The sequence below is a fragment of the Rousettus aegyptiacus genome, unplaced genomic scaffold, assembly GCF_014176215.1.
Source record: "Rousettus aegyptiacus isolate mRouAeg1 unplaced genomic scaffold, mRouAeg1.p scaffold_m13_p_8, whole genome shotgun sequence".
NCBI lineage: Eukaryota > Metazoa > Chordata > Mammalia > Chiroptera > Pteropodidae > Rousettus > Rousettus aegyptiacus.
In genome coordinates, this window is record NW_023416311.1 from 72,208,271 (window position 1) to 72,223,957 (window position 15,687).

A 15,687-nucleotide genomic window follows, 5' to 3' on the forward strand; every position below is an offset into this window, starting at 1 on the left:
GAGGTTGCTCTCAATAGCATCCTAACAGAGAATTTGTGAAAAACAAAGTCTCACTCCAAACATCTCTAAAGACAGGTTAGGTATCAGTAACATGCACTGGAGAGATATTTTTAGAAAGGGACTTGGACCTTCAGCAAATCACATCATAAGGAATCCTCCCACCAGTAGAATTAACAATATACACAAAAAAGGAAACTGCTCTAACCTCTCTCAGCCTCACTGAAGTATTTCATAGGTAAATTTTAGTGTGGAATTAGTCACCGTGATTTGCCAGGTTGCTCTCCACGTAAAGAGTCTAAGGGTCTACCACCGGCTACCACTCCAAAACCAGCCTTTGCCATTCTTGACCCAAGAAAGTACCCTGGACAACGTTTTCCTCCAAATGATAAGCAGGAAAATAAGCAAGAAAGGAAGGGAAAGGGAACAAGTGTTTAGTTTGTAAAGGCTAAGCTCTCTCCACATAATTCTTTTAGAAGCAATTTATTTTCAGTGCCTAGATCCACTTCTTGAAAATGGAAATCTGATTTTTACCTTGTAGTAAAATAATTTTCACTTATCTCACCTTCTTAAAGTTCTGAGTAAAACCTGAGGCCATAGCTCTTGCAACACGGACAATAATTCCAAGAACAAAGTTTCACAAAGTACTAAAAGTCAAGTTTAGAATTTTAATAAAGTTTAGGATTTTAATAAAAGACTGGATGATTGCTGACTTTTTTTAATACTTACCCACTCTTCGACATTAGGGGGCTGCTCATCATAAATACGTTCCTTGTCCCACAAAATGTTAGACTTGTCATACTGGTCCATCTTTCTTCGAGTTCTCACAGCAAAGAAAATTATTAAAGCAAAAGCCACAATAACCATGAACCCCAGTACAATGGCAATGGCCTAAAAGAGATTAAAGATATTGACATAGTTAGATTTTAATTGCTGACTTTATCCCAATTCACCCTCTACAAGTACTAATCCACCCTCTACAAAGACTTTATTAAATATCTGTGACTTAACTGATATAAAACTGACACAAATAGTTATATTTTAGAAATATGAAACCTAGCCCATACCAATTGGGCTAAGACTAGCAAAACACACATACTTTGATTCAATCCTCAGAATATGCTTCTGTTATGTACTATCACCATCCCCATTTTAGAATTATAGAAAACTACTCCAAAGCTTAAACACCAAGGGGCCATATTTTATAGGGGCTCCGCCTTACCATAAACTATGCAGACATGATCTAAGCAAGCTATAAATTTAAGAAAATGGACTAATGATTCATTTCGTCTGGCAGGTTTCTCTGTTTTAGAAGTCTTTCATGTACTTACTAGAAAGGGACCTCTGATAAGGAAACTCTCCCCTTGACAGTTCTCCCAGTGCCTGATAAGTATGCTAAGTGGTACACTGGCCCAGAGGCACTTGGAGTTGAGGTGGGTACCAGGACTCTGCCTCTGCCCTGAATATCTGCTAATGGGTAACAGGAGGCTTCCTCTGTAGCTAACAGTGATATCCTTTTTCAAAGAATACAAGTTTTAGGTAGTCAGAGGACTAAGGAATGGGGGTGTAGTAAGATAATTATCACTGGTACATCTGAATGTCAACTACAAACACCCTAAAAACTTTCATTTGCACGGAAAACATTTCAGTCTTCAAAACAGAGTGACTCATTCAGGTAAAAGAATAAGATTTCCAGACTGGGAATGAGGAGAAAAAAAAGCAAGGAAAAAAATTAGTAATCCAGAAACATTTTCTTAATATAATTAGAGGGTGACTCATGGTTACTGAAGGCAGGGTTCTCTACCCCACCTGCCCATTTGAGTCACCTGGATAGCTTTTTAAATTACCAACTTAACACTGAAAATCACAAAACATTTTTGAGAGAAATTAAAGACAACCTAAGTAAATGGAAAGACATCTATGTTCACGTATCAGAAGACTTAATGTAAAGATGACAATACTCCCCAAATTGAACTATAGATTCAAGGCAATCCTTCAAAATCCTAGCTTGTTTTTGCAGAAATTCACGAGCTGACCTCAAAATTCGTATAAAAACACAAGGGATCCAGAAACTAGCCAAAACAATCTTGAAAAAGAACAAAGTTGGAAGACTCCCACTTCCTGATTTCAAAATATACTACAAAGCTACAGTAATCAAGATGGTGTGGTCCTGGTAAAGGATATAAATATAGATTAACAGAATCAACTGAGAACCTAGAAATGAATCCTGACATTTATGGTCATTTTTGACCAGGGCATGAAAACAAATTAATGATGAAACAGTCTTTCCGAAAAAAAAAAAAATACCAGTACAATGGGATATCGACAAAGAATGTTGTACTCCTCCTTCCTTATTCCATGCCCCCCCAAAAAACCTCAAAATAGATCACAGACCTAACTGTAAAAGCTAAAATTAAAAGTCTTAAAAGAAAACACGGAAGTAAATCTTCATGACTTTGAACTAGGTAAAGTGTTCTTAGATATGACACTGAAAGCACAAGCAACAAAAGAAAAATCAAAGGCTTTTGTGCAAAGAACATAAAAAGAGAATGCCAAAATAAGAGAAAATACTTGCAAATCATATATCTGTAAGGGACTTGTATCTAGATATATAATTATTATAGCTCAATAATAAAAGTAGCCCAATTAAAAATTGAACATAGATTCTAACTAGCCATTTCTCCAAAGAAGATATATGTGCAAGAAAACATGCTCAACATCAGTAGCTGTCAGGGAAATGCAAATCAAAACCAAAATGAGGTACCGCTTCATATTCATTATCATGGCGAAAATCAGACAAATAAAAACAATGTTGATGAAGATGTGGAGAAATTGGAATGCTATCTATTTCTGGTAAATGTAAAGTGGTATAACTACTGTGGGAAGGAGTCTGGCAGCGATTCTATCCCTAGGTATATAGTCAAATCAAGAGAAATTAAAACACAGGTTCACACAAAAACTTGTACACAAATGTTGAGAGCATTATTCATAACAGCCAATGCAGAAATAGTCCAAGTGTCCATTAACCGATGGAGAAATAAAATTTGGTATATCTACAATGGAATATTATGCAGCAATAAAAAGGAATAAAGTACTGGTATGTGGTACAACATGGAAAACCTTGAAAACATTATGCTAAATGAAAGGAGACAGTCATAAAAGACTGCATATGTTTTGTATTTATAAGAAATATACAGAATAAACAAATCTATAGAACAGGATTAGTGGTTACCTAGGTTTGAGGAGGGTTAGGAAAATGAGGAGTGATTGCTAATGGGTATGAGTTAGTGAAATGTTCTTTGGGGAATAGTGAAAATGTTCTACAATCGACTGTGGTGATGGCTGCACAATTCATGAATATACTAAAAATCAATAAACTGTACTTTAAATGGATAAATTACGTGGTATGTTAATTGCATCTTAATAACAACACCCAGTCCTTCTCCCAGATTCTGATTTAAATAGAAGTGGGGTCTTGGCATTGATATTTTTTTAAAGTTCCCAATGTGATTCTATTAAGCATCCCAAGTTCAGAGCCTGTGACCCAAGGAGAGACGGGGTGGGAAAAAAACAAAACTCCCCATACCTCCTGAGGATCCACCACACAGTAGTGATATAAATATTGATCCACGTAGAGTCCAGAAGCTGCAGGTGTATAAAACTGGTTGCAGAGAGCAACAATTTGTGAGCCGTATAAAGACCCAGAACTCTGGGCAGCTGGGTTGACTCCCATTATGTAGACGATTGTGGCAATAAACACCAGGAAGCCCAGGATAGCACTCACTATTATCACCGTCAGGTAATACCATCTTGTTCTAGATATTTCAGACCTTATAACACTGGTAACAAATATCACCAATGCAGCAATGAAACAAAAGGCAGCCATAGCCAGTAGGAAGCCCTTTGCCGCTCTTGGATCTGTATAGCCTCCATAGCCATAACCGTAGCCATAACCATAGCCATTTCCATAACTTCCAAAGCCACTTCCTCCATAAGGGTAGCCTATACCAGTGGTCCCATAGGCTCTGTCCCAGGCAAGTGTGGAGGCAACACAGGCAAATATGGCAATGCACATCACGATGATAAGCATAGATAGAATCCGAATCACTCCTGGAGGAGAGGTCCATTTGTAGAAATGAAGAATTTCATCTTCTGGGTAGAAAGAATATGCCGTGTGAGACAGCATTGGTCGAACATGCATCTCTCCACCATACATGTCATTACTTGGTGCATAATGATTGGGTTTGCTGAAATGCACATGAAAATAACTTCAAGTTAGCACTTTTTGGAGATAAACAGAAAATACATATAAAGTACTTAGAATAATTTAAACAAACCATCGGCAAATAAAACTATTGTTAGTACTGCCCCACTGCAAAGAGGAAATCTGTGTCCCTCCAAAATTCAAATGTCAACATTGTAAGCCCCAATGTGATGGCATTAGGAGGTGGGGCCTTCGAGAGGTAATTAGGTTCTGAGGTGGAGCCCTCATGAATGGGAATAATGTCCTTATGCAAAAGGCCCCAGAGAGCTCTCTTGCCTCTTCTGCCATGTGAAAATACAACTAGAAGTCGGCAGTCTACAACCCAGAAGACGGCCTTCACATTACGTATGTGTGGGGCAAGGAGGCACATGAGAAATCTCTCTACCTCACTCTCAATTTTGCTGCAAACCTAAAACTGTTCTGAAAAATAAAGGCTTAAGAAAATGTAAACTATGTCATGAATCAGTGTTTACATCAATCATGAGTTGAAATTATAATATTTTGGATATATTGGGTTAAGTGAAACATTATTAAAATTAATTTATTTTTAATATGGTTATAAGAAAACATAAAATTACATATATGGCTCACATTGTATTTCAATAACACTGCTCTAAAGCAAAAAAAAAAAAGTTTAAAAGCAAGTAAAACTAAACTGTATTGTTCAGGATGTATAAAGCTATAAAATAATAGAGAAAAACAAGGAATGACCATATGTCAGAACAGTGGTTTCCAAGGAAAAGAGAGGATACAAGGGAGGACTTTCAGGTGTTCTGTTTCTTGATCTAGGTGATGATTTTACTTTGTCTTTATTCATCATCTCATATACACGTTCTGTGTCCTTTTTTATTTGCATATTATATTTCACCACTGTTTACAAAAGCAACACAAAATAAGTATCAGACTTAAGATACACTACTCGATGACTATATTCTCTAACATATTTTAAGGACCACATTGTCATAAACAACTGGATCCCTACCAAGTTCAGGTATTAGTCAGGAGGCTATACAATATGAACGCAACCCCAACTACAGTTACCAGAGTTAAAGCAACAAACTATTTTAAAAAAGGAAATCCTTACTAATGTTTGATAGCAAATTCAAAATATAAGAATTCACTGTTAAATCCCCAAATGACTAAGGATGCCAAGAATCTTCAACTTTGCTTCTTGCTTTAGATAATGGCAGAAATCACTCTTAAATCACATTATGCTAAGTGAAAAAAGTCACAAAAGACCACATATTGTATGATTCCATTTATATGAAATGTCCAGAATGGACAAATCTAGAACAGAAGTAGATTGGTGGTTGCTGAGTCCTAGGGGGAGTGAGGAATAACTGCTAATGGCTGGGGGGATTCTTTGGGGAGGGAGTCATGAAAATGTTCTAAAATTGTGGTGATGCTTCCACAACTTTGTGACCATATTAAAACCACTGAACTGTCCAGTCTAAATGAGTGAATTGTATGGTGTGTGGACTATATCTCAATAAAAGCACTATTTAAAAAACTGATGTTATGTTGTCAATGGTCATCTAAACAAGACATTAATATGAAAGTCTCATATCAACTGTGAAAAACAAAAAGGAGTAAATATATACACAAATATAAGCCTTTACCATGTTGAAGCAAACATTTGATACAGGTGACGATAGTTGCCTTTGCAGGAAAAAACTTGCAGGAAAAAACTGTCATCCTGAAAGTTATAGGTAAGAGGGAAACTCATTTTTCACTAAATATACATATTTTATTTTTAGAAGTGAACAAATAATAGATAAAAGTTTCAACAACAGATACGTATTTTTTTTTATTTTTTACATGCGACAGACTATTTAAAAAAGAAAACTAAAGAATTACTTACAATTCGTCAGGTCTATATGGAGGTGGACTTTCAAAAGGCCTTGAGGACATGGCTGATATCAACAGTCACTCAATCTTCAAGATGAGAAACGTCCCGTAACTCCCAAGATAAGCCAATCTAAGCAATGTAAGTAGGGTAATGACATTACTACTGAGCTCAGAGTTTCCTTGCAGCACTAAGAAAACTAACGATACCTATCTCAAGTAACCTCTCATGCCACAGTTATTTTTCTTGTCCTTTCCACTGCTATGTTTACACATTGGACCATTAATTCTTTTAGCACAGGAAATTCCTGAGCCAGCCTGGTAGCCCTCACAGCACCTAGCATCATGTTCTGCACATTGCTGGCATACAAATATGGTTTAAACTTGAATTCTAAGTTGTAGTAATAAAAATTTCACAAAGCTTTTACAGCATAGGTAAAAACAGTATTGTTTCAAATTGCTTTTGAAAGTTCATATAAAATTAAATGTATATGAAAGCACGTATCTAGAGTCCAGCAGCACATACTAGCGCCTCGGTGTTAACTACAGCATAATCTGGTTTAAAAGTTTGCTGTTATCATTACAAATGATTGCAAGATACATCTATGGATGGCGAGATTATGGACATTTTCCCCTTCTGTTTTTCCAAGTCTTCAAAACTGAGCATAATTTCTACGAAACGGGGAAAAATATTAAACACACTGTATTAAAGAGTCCTCCTCTCTAAGAGAAAAGTAGAATGATTTTGTTCTAAAATTCTTCAAAGCGTAAATCCCTAAACATCTGAGAGGCAAGTTCACTCAATGAATAACATAAGTATTCATTAAGTGCCTCCATTATAGCGCAAGAACCTGTGCAAGTATGAGACACAGTTCTCCGGAAGGTCACACACAAAGAAAACAGCTACTACAACAAGCATTTTTAGGGCTGAAATACATGATAAAGTGCAGTATGGAGATACCCAAAGACTTAAAAAGCAAAAGGTGGAAGCTGGGGGAAGGGAGGGAAGGAAGAAGGGAGGTAGGACACTTGAGCAAGACCTCTGAGTATATTACAGTGTCTAGCATTTTTTCTTTTTCAAATAAGGTATGTGCAGTCATACATCACTGTTAGGAACAGTGAATCAATTCAAACTTTTTAAAATTTGTTCTTTAAAATTGATGGCAACTATCTTCCATGTCCTTAGGGACAATTTCAAATGTCTCAGAACAAAATACTGTCCAAATGTATATTAGGTAAAACCTCAAAGACAAAAATATATTGAACATTAGAAACAGCAACACGATTAGTGAAATTTTTTCAAACACAGTGAGGGAAGACTTCTTTATATTCTTTTGTTTCTAAAATCATTTTATTAAGCTATAACACAGAGAAGTCCACAAACCATAGGTGTACATAGCCCTATAACTAGTACCTGAATATACAAATAAATGAGCAATTTAGGCCAAAATATTATGGTGCTAGAAAAATAAAAATCCAGATTGTCTTTCTAATTGACATTCAGAAAAATATTAAGAAAAACTGAATTTAAACACTATTCAATGCAGGACCCTACTTTAAAGCTGAATGTCAAGTACTTGCAAATTGACCTGAGACTAACCTTATTCCTTCTATACCTATGGCTCACTCATTCAAGATGATGCCAATGTTGGTTTTTGAAAATTCTAAATTAATCCAGACTCGGGCTGTAGTTTCAGTTTAGTCAAAAACAAACAAAACAAAACAAAACAAACAAAAAAGACAACAAAATCTCTTCAAACTGCTATTTCCTAAATTCAGAGTTTAGTTGTCATGTCTCCTCACCAGCAGAAATTTTAAATTGTGAAGCAAATAATTTTGGAAAGCTCATAAGTCATGCCACACCAACTTCATTTCCTCTTTTGAGGTTACCAGACCGGTATATGAAGGAAATACAAAGAGAATCCTGAGAATCTTGAGTGCAACCTTGTGTACAGACAGTGTTAGGCAGATTCCTAAAGGGCTGAACAATGGAACCTAATTAGGACAAAAGAATGGACCATTTCCACCTGGAGGGAGGTCTCTAGTAGTGACCACAAAGTGGATGGGACAAGCTTATGCAGATTTGCAGCTAATGAACCGCTGGGTATGAGTACATCGACCCTGATCGAATCCTCTGTAAGGTCAAAATGATGGGTTAAAACAAACCTAGAGGCCTGACATAAGTTCCTCATCTTCTCTGAGTCTCACTACCCTTCTCTGCTAAATGCAGGAATAATCTTGACATCTGAGCTAGGATAAACTAAGTAAGACAATAAAATAAAGATAAGCAAATGTATTCACAGCAAGGTGGTTATCCTGAAGGTGAGAAATTTCACCTTTAGAAAATTAGTATACTATATGATTTTTCAAATACTAGTGGCATGAATAAAATCATTTTTAAAATGTAAACTCAATTAAAAAATAGTATATGTACTAAGAGAGATTTGACTTAATAACTGTTCATTTTAAAAAGTGCATTTCCTTGGTGAGTATTTCAACAAAAGCTAACACACTATTCCAAACTCAGGCAGTATTCACAGAGATAGTGCTTAGATCTAGGAATGATATAGTTATTATAAGGCAAACCTCTGCCCAACCTTGGAATTTGTGCATCATGTTCCAAGTAGGTGCCTCTCCAGGAGGGTGATAAAATTATTAAAGATCTAAAATAAAAATAAAAATAAAATAAAATAAAATAACATGTCTTAAATGATTGGAAAAATAGGAAATGTTTGCCCTGGAGAACTCAACTTAGAAGGACCATTATGGCAGCCTTCAAATATCTCAAGAGCTGTGTTGGTAGTCCTAGAAAGGGTTCTTTGTGGGGAAAATATGGAGTCAGATTTCCATTCAATGCTAGAAATATCTCCCTCACCTTCACCTCACATGCCCTCCCAAAATAACTATTTGATTTCATGCCATTTATGCAAAGTTTAAGCTATATGATACTTTGGGGGGACTGGATAGGAGGTCTCTTTCAAGGCAGTTGGTAACTGCTTTATGCCACAAGCCAAAGGAGAAAAGAGAACCAAGAACAGACTGTTGTCCAATGCCCAGCACAGCAAATCATGGTAGTGATAGGGACATAAATCAAATAACTAATTAAGAGTCAGGGGCAAAAGGGACGCAGCAGACTCTAGCTGAATATGTTAGCTGAAAGCCAGCTAAAGTTAACATATAATAAAAGTTCTCCCTTTGAGTTTCTCTGGAATTCTCTCCCTTTCACTAGTCCCTATGGCCTCATATATAAGTTTTCTGTGTCCTGCTTGATGTGAAGGTAAAATTTTTCCTGTTTTCTTCTAAAGATAAAGTTATAATTATTGCTCTTTCGAAGAGATAAAATATTAAATTTAATCTCATAAATTAACCATCTTTAAGCTTCCCAGGTACCTCCCAGAGGGAAGTTTTTTTTAGTTGCATTTTGAGGCTTACTTGATTAGAATATTTAGTGGGCTTTTTTAATCCACATTACTATTTATGAAAATATTAGAGTAAAAAGACCATGCAGATTTTTGTTAGACCTTTCATTTTAGACTCTAGGCTTGGAGCTGTTCTATAACTTAGTTACTTTTCTGAATCTGAATGTGGTATGTATCACCTAAGAATCTTACTGAAATAATTCTGATGCAGAGGTGGAGCCTGGAATTCTGCTTTTCTAAGAAGGTTATAGGTGATGCTCATATGGTTATGGTTTTGTGTATTTGACCCTTTTCTCTACTTTGCTCTCAGACTGTAAGCTCTTAACTACTTTTGTTGAACTTGAACTTTAGACAGGAAACTCACAAAATCAAGGCCCTTCTTGGATTGAAACCTTTCACTAGGCAATGATTCTCAAAATATATGGTGTGCTTAAAAATTACCTGGAGGGTTTATTTAAAATGACATTTCTGACACAGAGCTCATCTATTTCAAACTTTGCCTAATTTCGAAATTTTAGACCTTTATTAATGATGTGCCTATAACCTAAATAGAATCATTTAATATCAGGCACAACTTTAAAAACTTTTAAAAGGCAAATTAATTATTGGTGTATGTGATTGAAAAGGAACCACTGCCCGTAAATATATTTTTTACTTTTTAACAGTTTGCTTTAAAGAATAATTTTGGGGCATAGCATTTTCAGACTTTTCCATTTCGTCTTAGCTCAGTTTATTAGGAGAGCTTTTGACCTCTACCGGTGTTTACTTGCCTTTGAAATGTAGTTCTAACAAGGTCTACCTTTTGGAGTGGTTGATTAAATGATATAACGTACCGAATGCTTTTAGCAGAGGAGTCACTGCCCGTCATTCCCCTAAAGAGCTCTAAATCTTGCTATCCTCCACTCCATCATCTAACAAGGGAGGCACCTACTAACTAAATGCAAAGCTACAAAAAAGAAAAAATGGTGTTTTGTCTGAGGAGATATCTATTATTGTGGCTAAACCATTTAAAATATTTATTTAAAAAAAAAAAAAACATCGGAAAGAGAAAAAGAAAGGTCCATACTAGCAATGCAAAAGAAAAACTGTTACACTTGGAAATGCATAGTTTGAGAAATCTATCTTTAGATTTAAACTAATCTAGAAAGAGCTAGTTTTCAATCACAGCAAGAATCACCAACAGTGCCTTAAAGGGGAGGGTTTCTCTTTTCCAAGGATCCCAAAAATACACCTGCTGTGCGCAAGGGCACTAACCTGGAAGGCTGCCTCCTCCCCGCCCCGAGTCATTTCCCAGATGCGCACTTTGCCCAGCTAGCTTCATGGCTGGCCTGAGGATGCCGTGGCTTCTCCTCTGGCTCAGTCGCTTCACCTGGGACACGAACGGCTCCGGGTGACTCTTCCAGCCTCAAGATGCAGAGGCCATTTTGGCCCTTCAACCCACCTCTCCAAGCACACTTCTTCCTACGCAGACAACAAGTCTGAGAGACACGGAGGTCTCAAAACCCAGCGGCCCCGCGAAGGGCAGGTCCCAGGGTCCGTGCGCCCCCGCCGCGTCTAGGTGCACCCCCGGCAGGGCGCGCTGGTCGAGCAGGGGCCGCCCCGAGGAATTTCGGTCACGGCTGAGAATCAGAGCGTGAGCAGATTCCCTCGAAATACAGCCTCCCCAAAATTAAATCCCCGCCCACCGCCAGCTCAAATCTACGCGGGCTCACCCAACTCGCACTAAATGGACTCAAAATAGCGGGTCGGCCCACAATTGGCACTCCAGGAATACAGTATTTCACGGATTTAACCTGGCCACCCCCTCTCCCCGGGATTACCCAAAAGGGTGGGGTGGGGCAGAAATAATGAAGTCCCTCAGGATCTAAGCCACCCCGGCCCGCGAGCGGCCCTCCTCTAGCCTTGGGGCTTAGGACCCCCGAGGAGTCGGAGCCGCGCCCCTCTCGCTGAAAACCCCTCAGAACTGCACCGGAGAGCAGAGCGCAGGATTCTCACTGTCCATGAACTTTCCCGCCTCCCAGAAAAAGTGAAAGGTTGACTGAGCTGCTTGGGCACACGAATCCTTAAGAGTTTCCGTGAAATGAGCTAATCGGCGCCTCCAAGTGGCCCCTGGCACCCGGAGGCAGCTTTCAAGTTAGCCCAGGGCTGGTCTCTCCGCGGACCCGCGCCTCTCTGACTCCCGCGAGTCCCAGCCCAGGGGCGAAACCGCCACCGAAACCAGCGCCGGGCACCCTCCCCCCGCGCCTCCCCTACCAGACAGAGTGGCTGCGGTCCCCCTGCGGGGACTCGGCGCGTACCGTGCGCCCTGGGCGTCACGTCCAGCTCTCACCTACTCACTGCAGCCCGACCTGACCCATCAAGGACCGCGGGAGGCAAGGAGCGCTCTCACCTGGCGGGCGCACCTGACGCTGTGCGAGCTGCCAGTCAAGCAGTCCAGACAGAGCTAAGGACTCAGCTCTCCTCCTCCTCACCCCCAACCCAGGCCGCCCTCCCCCCGAGCATGCGCACCGACGCCAGGCCCGGCTGCGCGAGGTGCGCGGCCCCGCGCCCGCAAGTCTCACCTGCTGCGCTCCGCACTGGCTCCTGGGTGCTCTAGCCAGCTCTCCCGGGAGTTCCGCGGCGTCCTCCGGAGGAAGGAGAAAGAGGTAGGTGGACGCTGGCCAGGAGGTGTGGTGTGGCCGCCTCCTCCTTCAGTGACCCATTCACCTGAAACTCGGATGGGAGGGGGAAGGGAGCGGTGGAGAAGGAGGCGGGAGAAACCGGCTCTGCCCCGCACACCCTTGCAGCGCTTGGAGTTAAAGGAGAAGCTCCGCCTTTCGGCAGCAGGGGCGGGGACCAAGCGCAGAGGAAAGGCTCGGGTTCCGGGAGGCAAGGGGGGCTGCAGGTGGTACTGGACCACCCTGGGGCGCCCTCGGTGCTTCGCGGGTTTCTGGTAGAACAGTGGACTGAGGTCTAGAGGGAACTGTTCTCCTCCTGAAGAGGACCCAAGGGTGCTCAGCTCTTTGGCAAGAAAAGCACGTCTTTACACAACACCTATCCTGCTCTGAAAATGTAATTAAAATTTTGTTAGAAGCACCCAGATGTGGAGGTTTTCAAAAGTGATGCGTAAATTTAAGAACTGTTGCTGAATCTCTGGATCGAGAAAACAAGATCCTTACTGGGAGTAGTTAAATTGGAAGTGAAATACTGTAGATATTGGTGTCAGTAAATTTGCCATCAAAATTAAGTGCATGCTGCGGTATACACTATTACCACTTCAGGGGCCCCTCCCCCAACTTAATCCTGCTATGATGGAGAATCTGCTCTTGGGGAGATTTAAACTTTTAATAGTCTCTTTGGCTTTAAAGAAGGAAGGAAGGAAGGAAGGAAGGAAGGAAGGAAGGAAGGAAGGAAGGAAGGGAGGGAGGGAGGGAGGAAGGAAGGAAGGAAGGAAACAAGAAAACCAGTTCTGTATGCCTTATTCTATTTTTGAGCTGGAAATTGTGTCCACTTAGGAAAATTCGTTGTCTACACTTCACGATGTGTACACTTTTACATATTTTTGTTCAATTTCAATATTTTTTTAAAATCGTAGTCCAGAATGTGGCAATTTTAGTTCTTGCTATTTAATTGTATGCATTGCAGGCTAGAGTTTAGGTTTCTTTAATCCTGCTTCACTTTGTATTACAATGCAGAATGTCAGCATTGCCAATAAGTTTCTGTCCAATCCCATCCACTTCCCTGCCTTTAATTAATTGGTTATAGATGTGACTCTCCCATACAGTAAATATTAAAGGCAAAATTCAATATTTAAGGAAGTAGAAGCATTATATAAGTATAAAGTATTTTAAATGATGAGAGTCTTAATTAGGTCATTAATCTGGTATTGTTTTTGTGGGAGTCATTGCTACAATTATTTTATGACTATGTAGTTTTTGAATGATGCAGTTTAAATTGGTGTTGTTAACACTGGGGAAGTCAAATTAATCCTCTTAATGTACCCTGTCAGATTACCAAAATCTCCAAACATTCCACCCGGTTTATAATTAAACAAAGGAACATTTCCTAATACTCTCAGATTTATAAACACGTCTATTATTTTATAAAGTACTTTGACATGTTCTGAAGAGAATTTAGAGTTTTCCACTCACTTTTTAAAACTGAACTGTTTTGTATACCATAAAATTTGCTCTTAATTTTAAAGTGTATATACAATTTAGTGGGTTTTAGTATATTCACAAGGATGTACAACTATCATCACTATCTAATTCCAGAATGTTTTCACCCTAAAAAGAAACCCTGCGTCCATTAGCAGTCACTCCTGGTTTTCCTTGCCTCCAGACCCTGGCAACCACTAACCTACTTTCTATCTGTATTGATTTGCTCGTTTTGGACATTTTGTGTGAATAAATAACAAAATGTGTGGCTTTTTATGTCTGGCTTCTCTCACCAAGCATAATGTTTTCAAGGTTCATTCTTGTTATAGTACCTACCAGTACCTCTTCCTTTTTATGGCCGAATAAGATTCCATTGCATGGATACACTACATTTTGTTTAAACCTTCATCACTTGATAGACACTTGGGTTTTTTCCATTTTTTAGCTATTATGAATAATGGTGGTATGAATATTTTGTACAAGTTTTGTGTAGACATGTTTTTAATTCTCGTTTTATCATTTTAAGAGACTAATACATATCATATTATTTTCCTTATTCCCATGCATATCATATTATTTTCCTTATTCCCACACCAGACCTAAATCCAAAGGTGTGTTGTGTTAGACTGAAAAGTTAGTTACCATATTTTATTTACTTTCCTTATTCATTCAACAAACAATTTTTTGAGTGCCTACCATGTACACAATAGTGAACAAAACCCAAAATCTCTGTCTTAGAGAAGCTTATTGTCCTGCTGAATTCATGCGTGTGGAATAATAGAATTGATTAAGTCAAACCATATGAAATTGGAAATAATTGATATTTTAAACCAGAAAATGGCAATTTCATGTGGTCCAACTTAGTACTAAGCTAAATTTCTATTGGAATATGGCATGTCATTTTTATTCCGCTCAGATTAATTTTCCAAATGATGCTCACAACATTGAAAAATGTAAAAACTGTGTTCTTTTAACTATTGCCTAATGTTGTGCATATTAGGTAGTAGTTGAAAATGTTCCAAAAGAAAATCCAGACTCAAAACCTAAATGCATCATTCTTCAATAGCAAACAAAATTTGTTGAATGCCATACTCAATGTAATCATGTTACATAATCATAAATTATAGCAAAATTTTAATTATTTAATCAAATATTCCTTCTTGGTAACACACAGTGGTATTATGGACCACAATCCACTATAGAACATTATTTGACGAAAATCTTCACAACTCCAAGTAAATATTATTCTCAGGGGAACTATGATTAGAAATTTGTTGATTTTAACTGCAGTCAAGTGAATGGTAAAATCATAATAAAAAAATTTCTCTTCAGTTTTATATGTAAAGGAGAAAGTTAAGAGCTCAGAATTTGGTGTCAGAAACTTAGGTTCAAATCTCATGTTGCCACTTATTAGCGAGATAGATTAATCCTTGAGGGAAGTTAAAGTACATTAGCCTTATTTTCTCCACTGTAAATTTGGGATAATAATAAATAGTACTCTCTTTCTAATATTGTTGTGAGGCACATGGACCATTTACCAAGAGACTATATATGCTGGTTCACAAAACCAGTCTCGATAAATTGAACAAGTCATTGCTGTATCCCACCTGCCTGAAACAATGCCTTTCACAGAATAATTCCACAAATATTTGTTGAATGAGTGAATAAATACAACCCTGGTTCTCGAGTCCAACATGCCCGTGGAGTCCTGTCCTTCTCTCACAGTCTGCTGCCATTGTCTAAACAGCATATTCCTTAATAGCATTTCAGGGTTTACGTCTCTAGTACTAGGTTTTAGATGAGAAAAGAAAAGGGATTAGAACATTTCCACTCTGTCTCACCTGCTTAATGAATGAATTCAAGGATTGGTATTTTTTCAAGGGCAACTCAGTTTGGAGTTGCCGAAGGCCTGACTGGAAGGGCCTCTAATTACCCCACCTAGTCACAACGTGGGAGGCTCCTCGTCCACAAAGGGCAATTTCCCAGGACAGATTTATGGAGGAATTTAAGAGGAAGTCACCAGGAA

General features: G+C 38.8%; 1 protein-coding gene across 4 annotated transcripts in view; it reads right to left on the bottom strand.

Moving 5' to 3' along the window:
• Positions 1 to 12,311, bottom strand: part of OCLN (occludin) — a 40,931-nt gene extending 28,620 nt beyond the window's left edge. The window contains exons 1-4 of one of the 4 annotated variants that reach the window (XM_016122149.2): positions 12,087 to 12,311; positions 6,123 to 6,239; positions 3,584 to 4,244; positions 727 to 888 (exon numbers count right to left, since the gene is read on the bottom strand). In XM_016122149.2, coding sequence (XP_015977635.1) covers positions 727 to 888; positions 3,584 to 4,244; positions 6,123 to 6,172 — 873 coding nt within the window. In that variant the 5' untranslated portion in view covers positions 6,173 to 6,239; positions 12,087 to 12,311. Of the gene's footprint in view, positions 1 to 726; positions 889 to 3,583; positions 4,245 to 6,122; positions 6,240 to 10,779; positions 10,944 to 11,854; positions 11,878 to 11,914; positions 12,009 to 12,086 lie in introns of those variants that run through there. The other 3 variants (XM_016122150.2, XM_036226221.1, XM_016122151.2) reach the window with 3 other exon arrangements.
• Between the last annotated feature and the right edge of the window lie 3,376 nt (positions 12,312 to 15,687).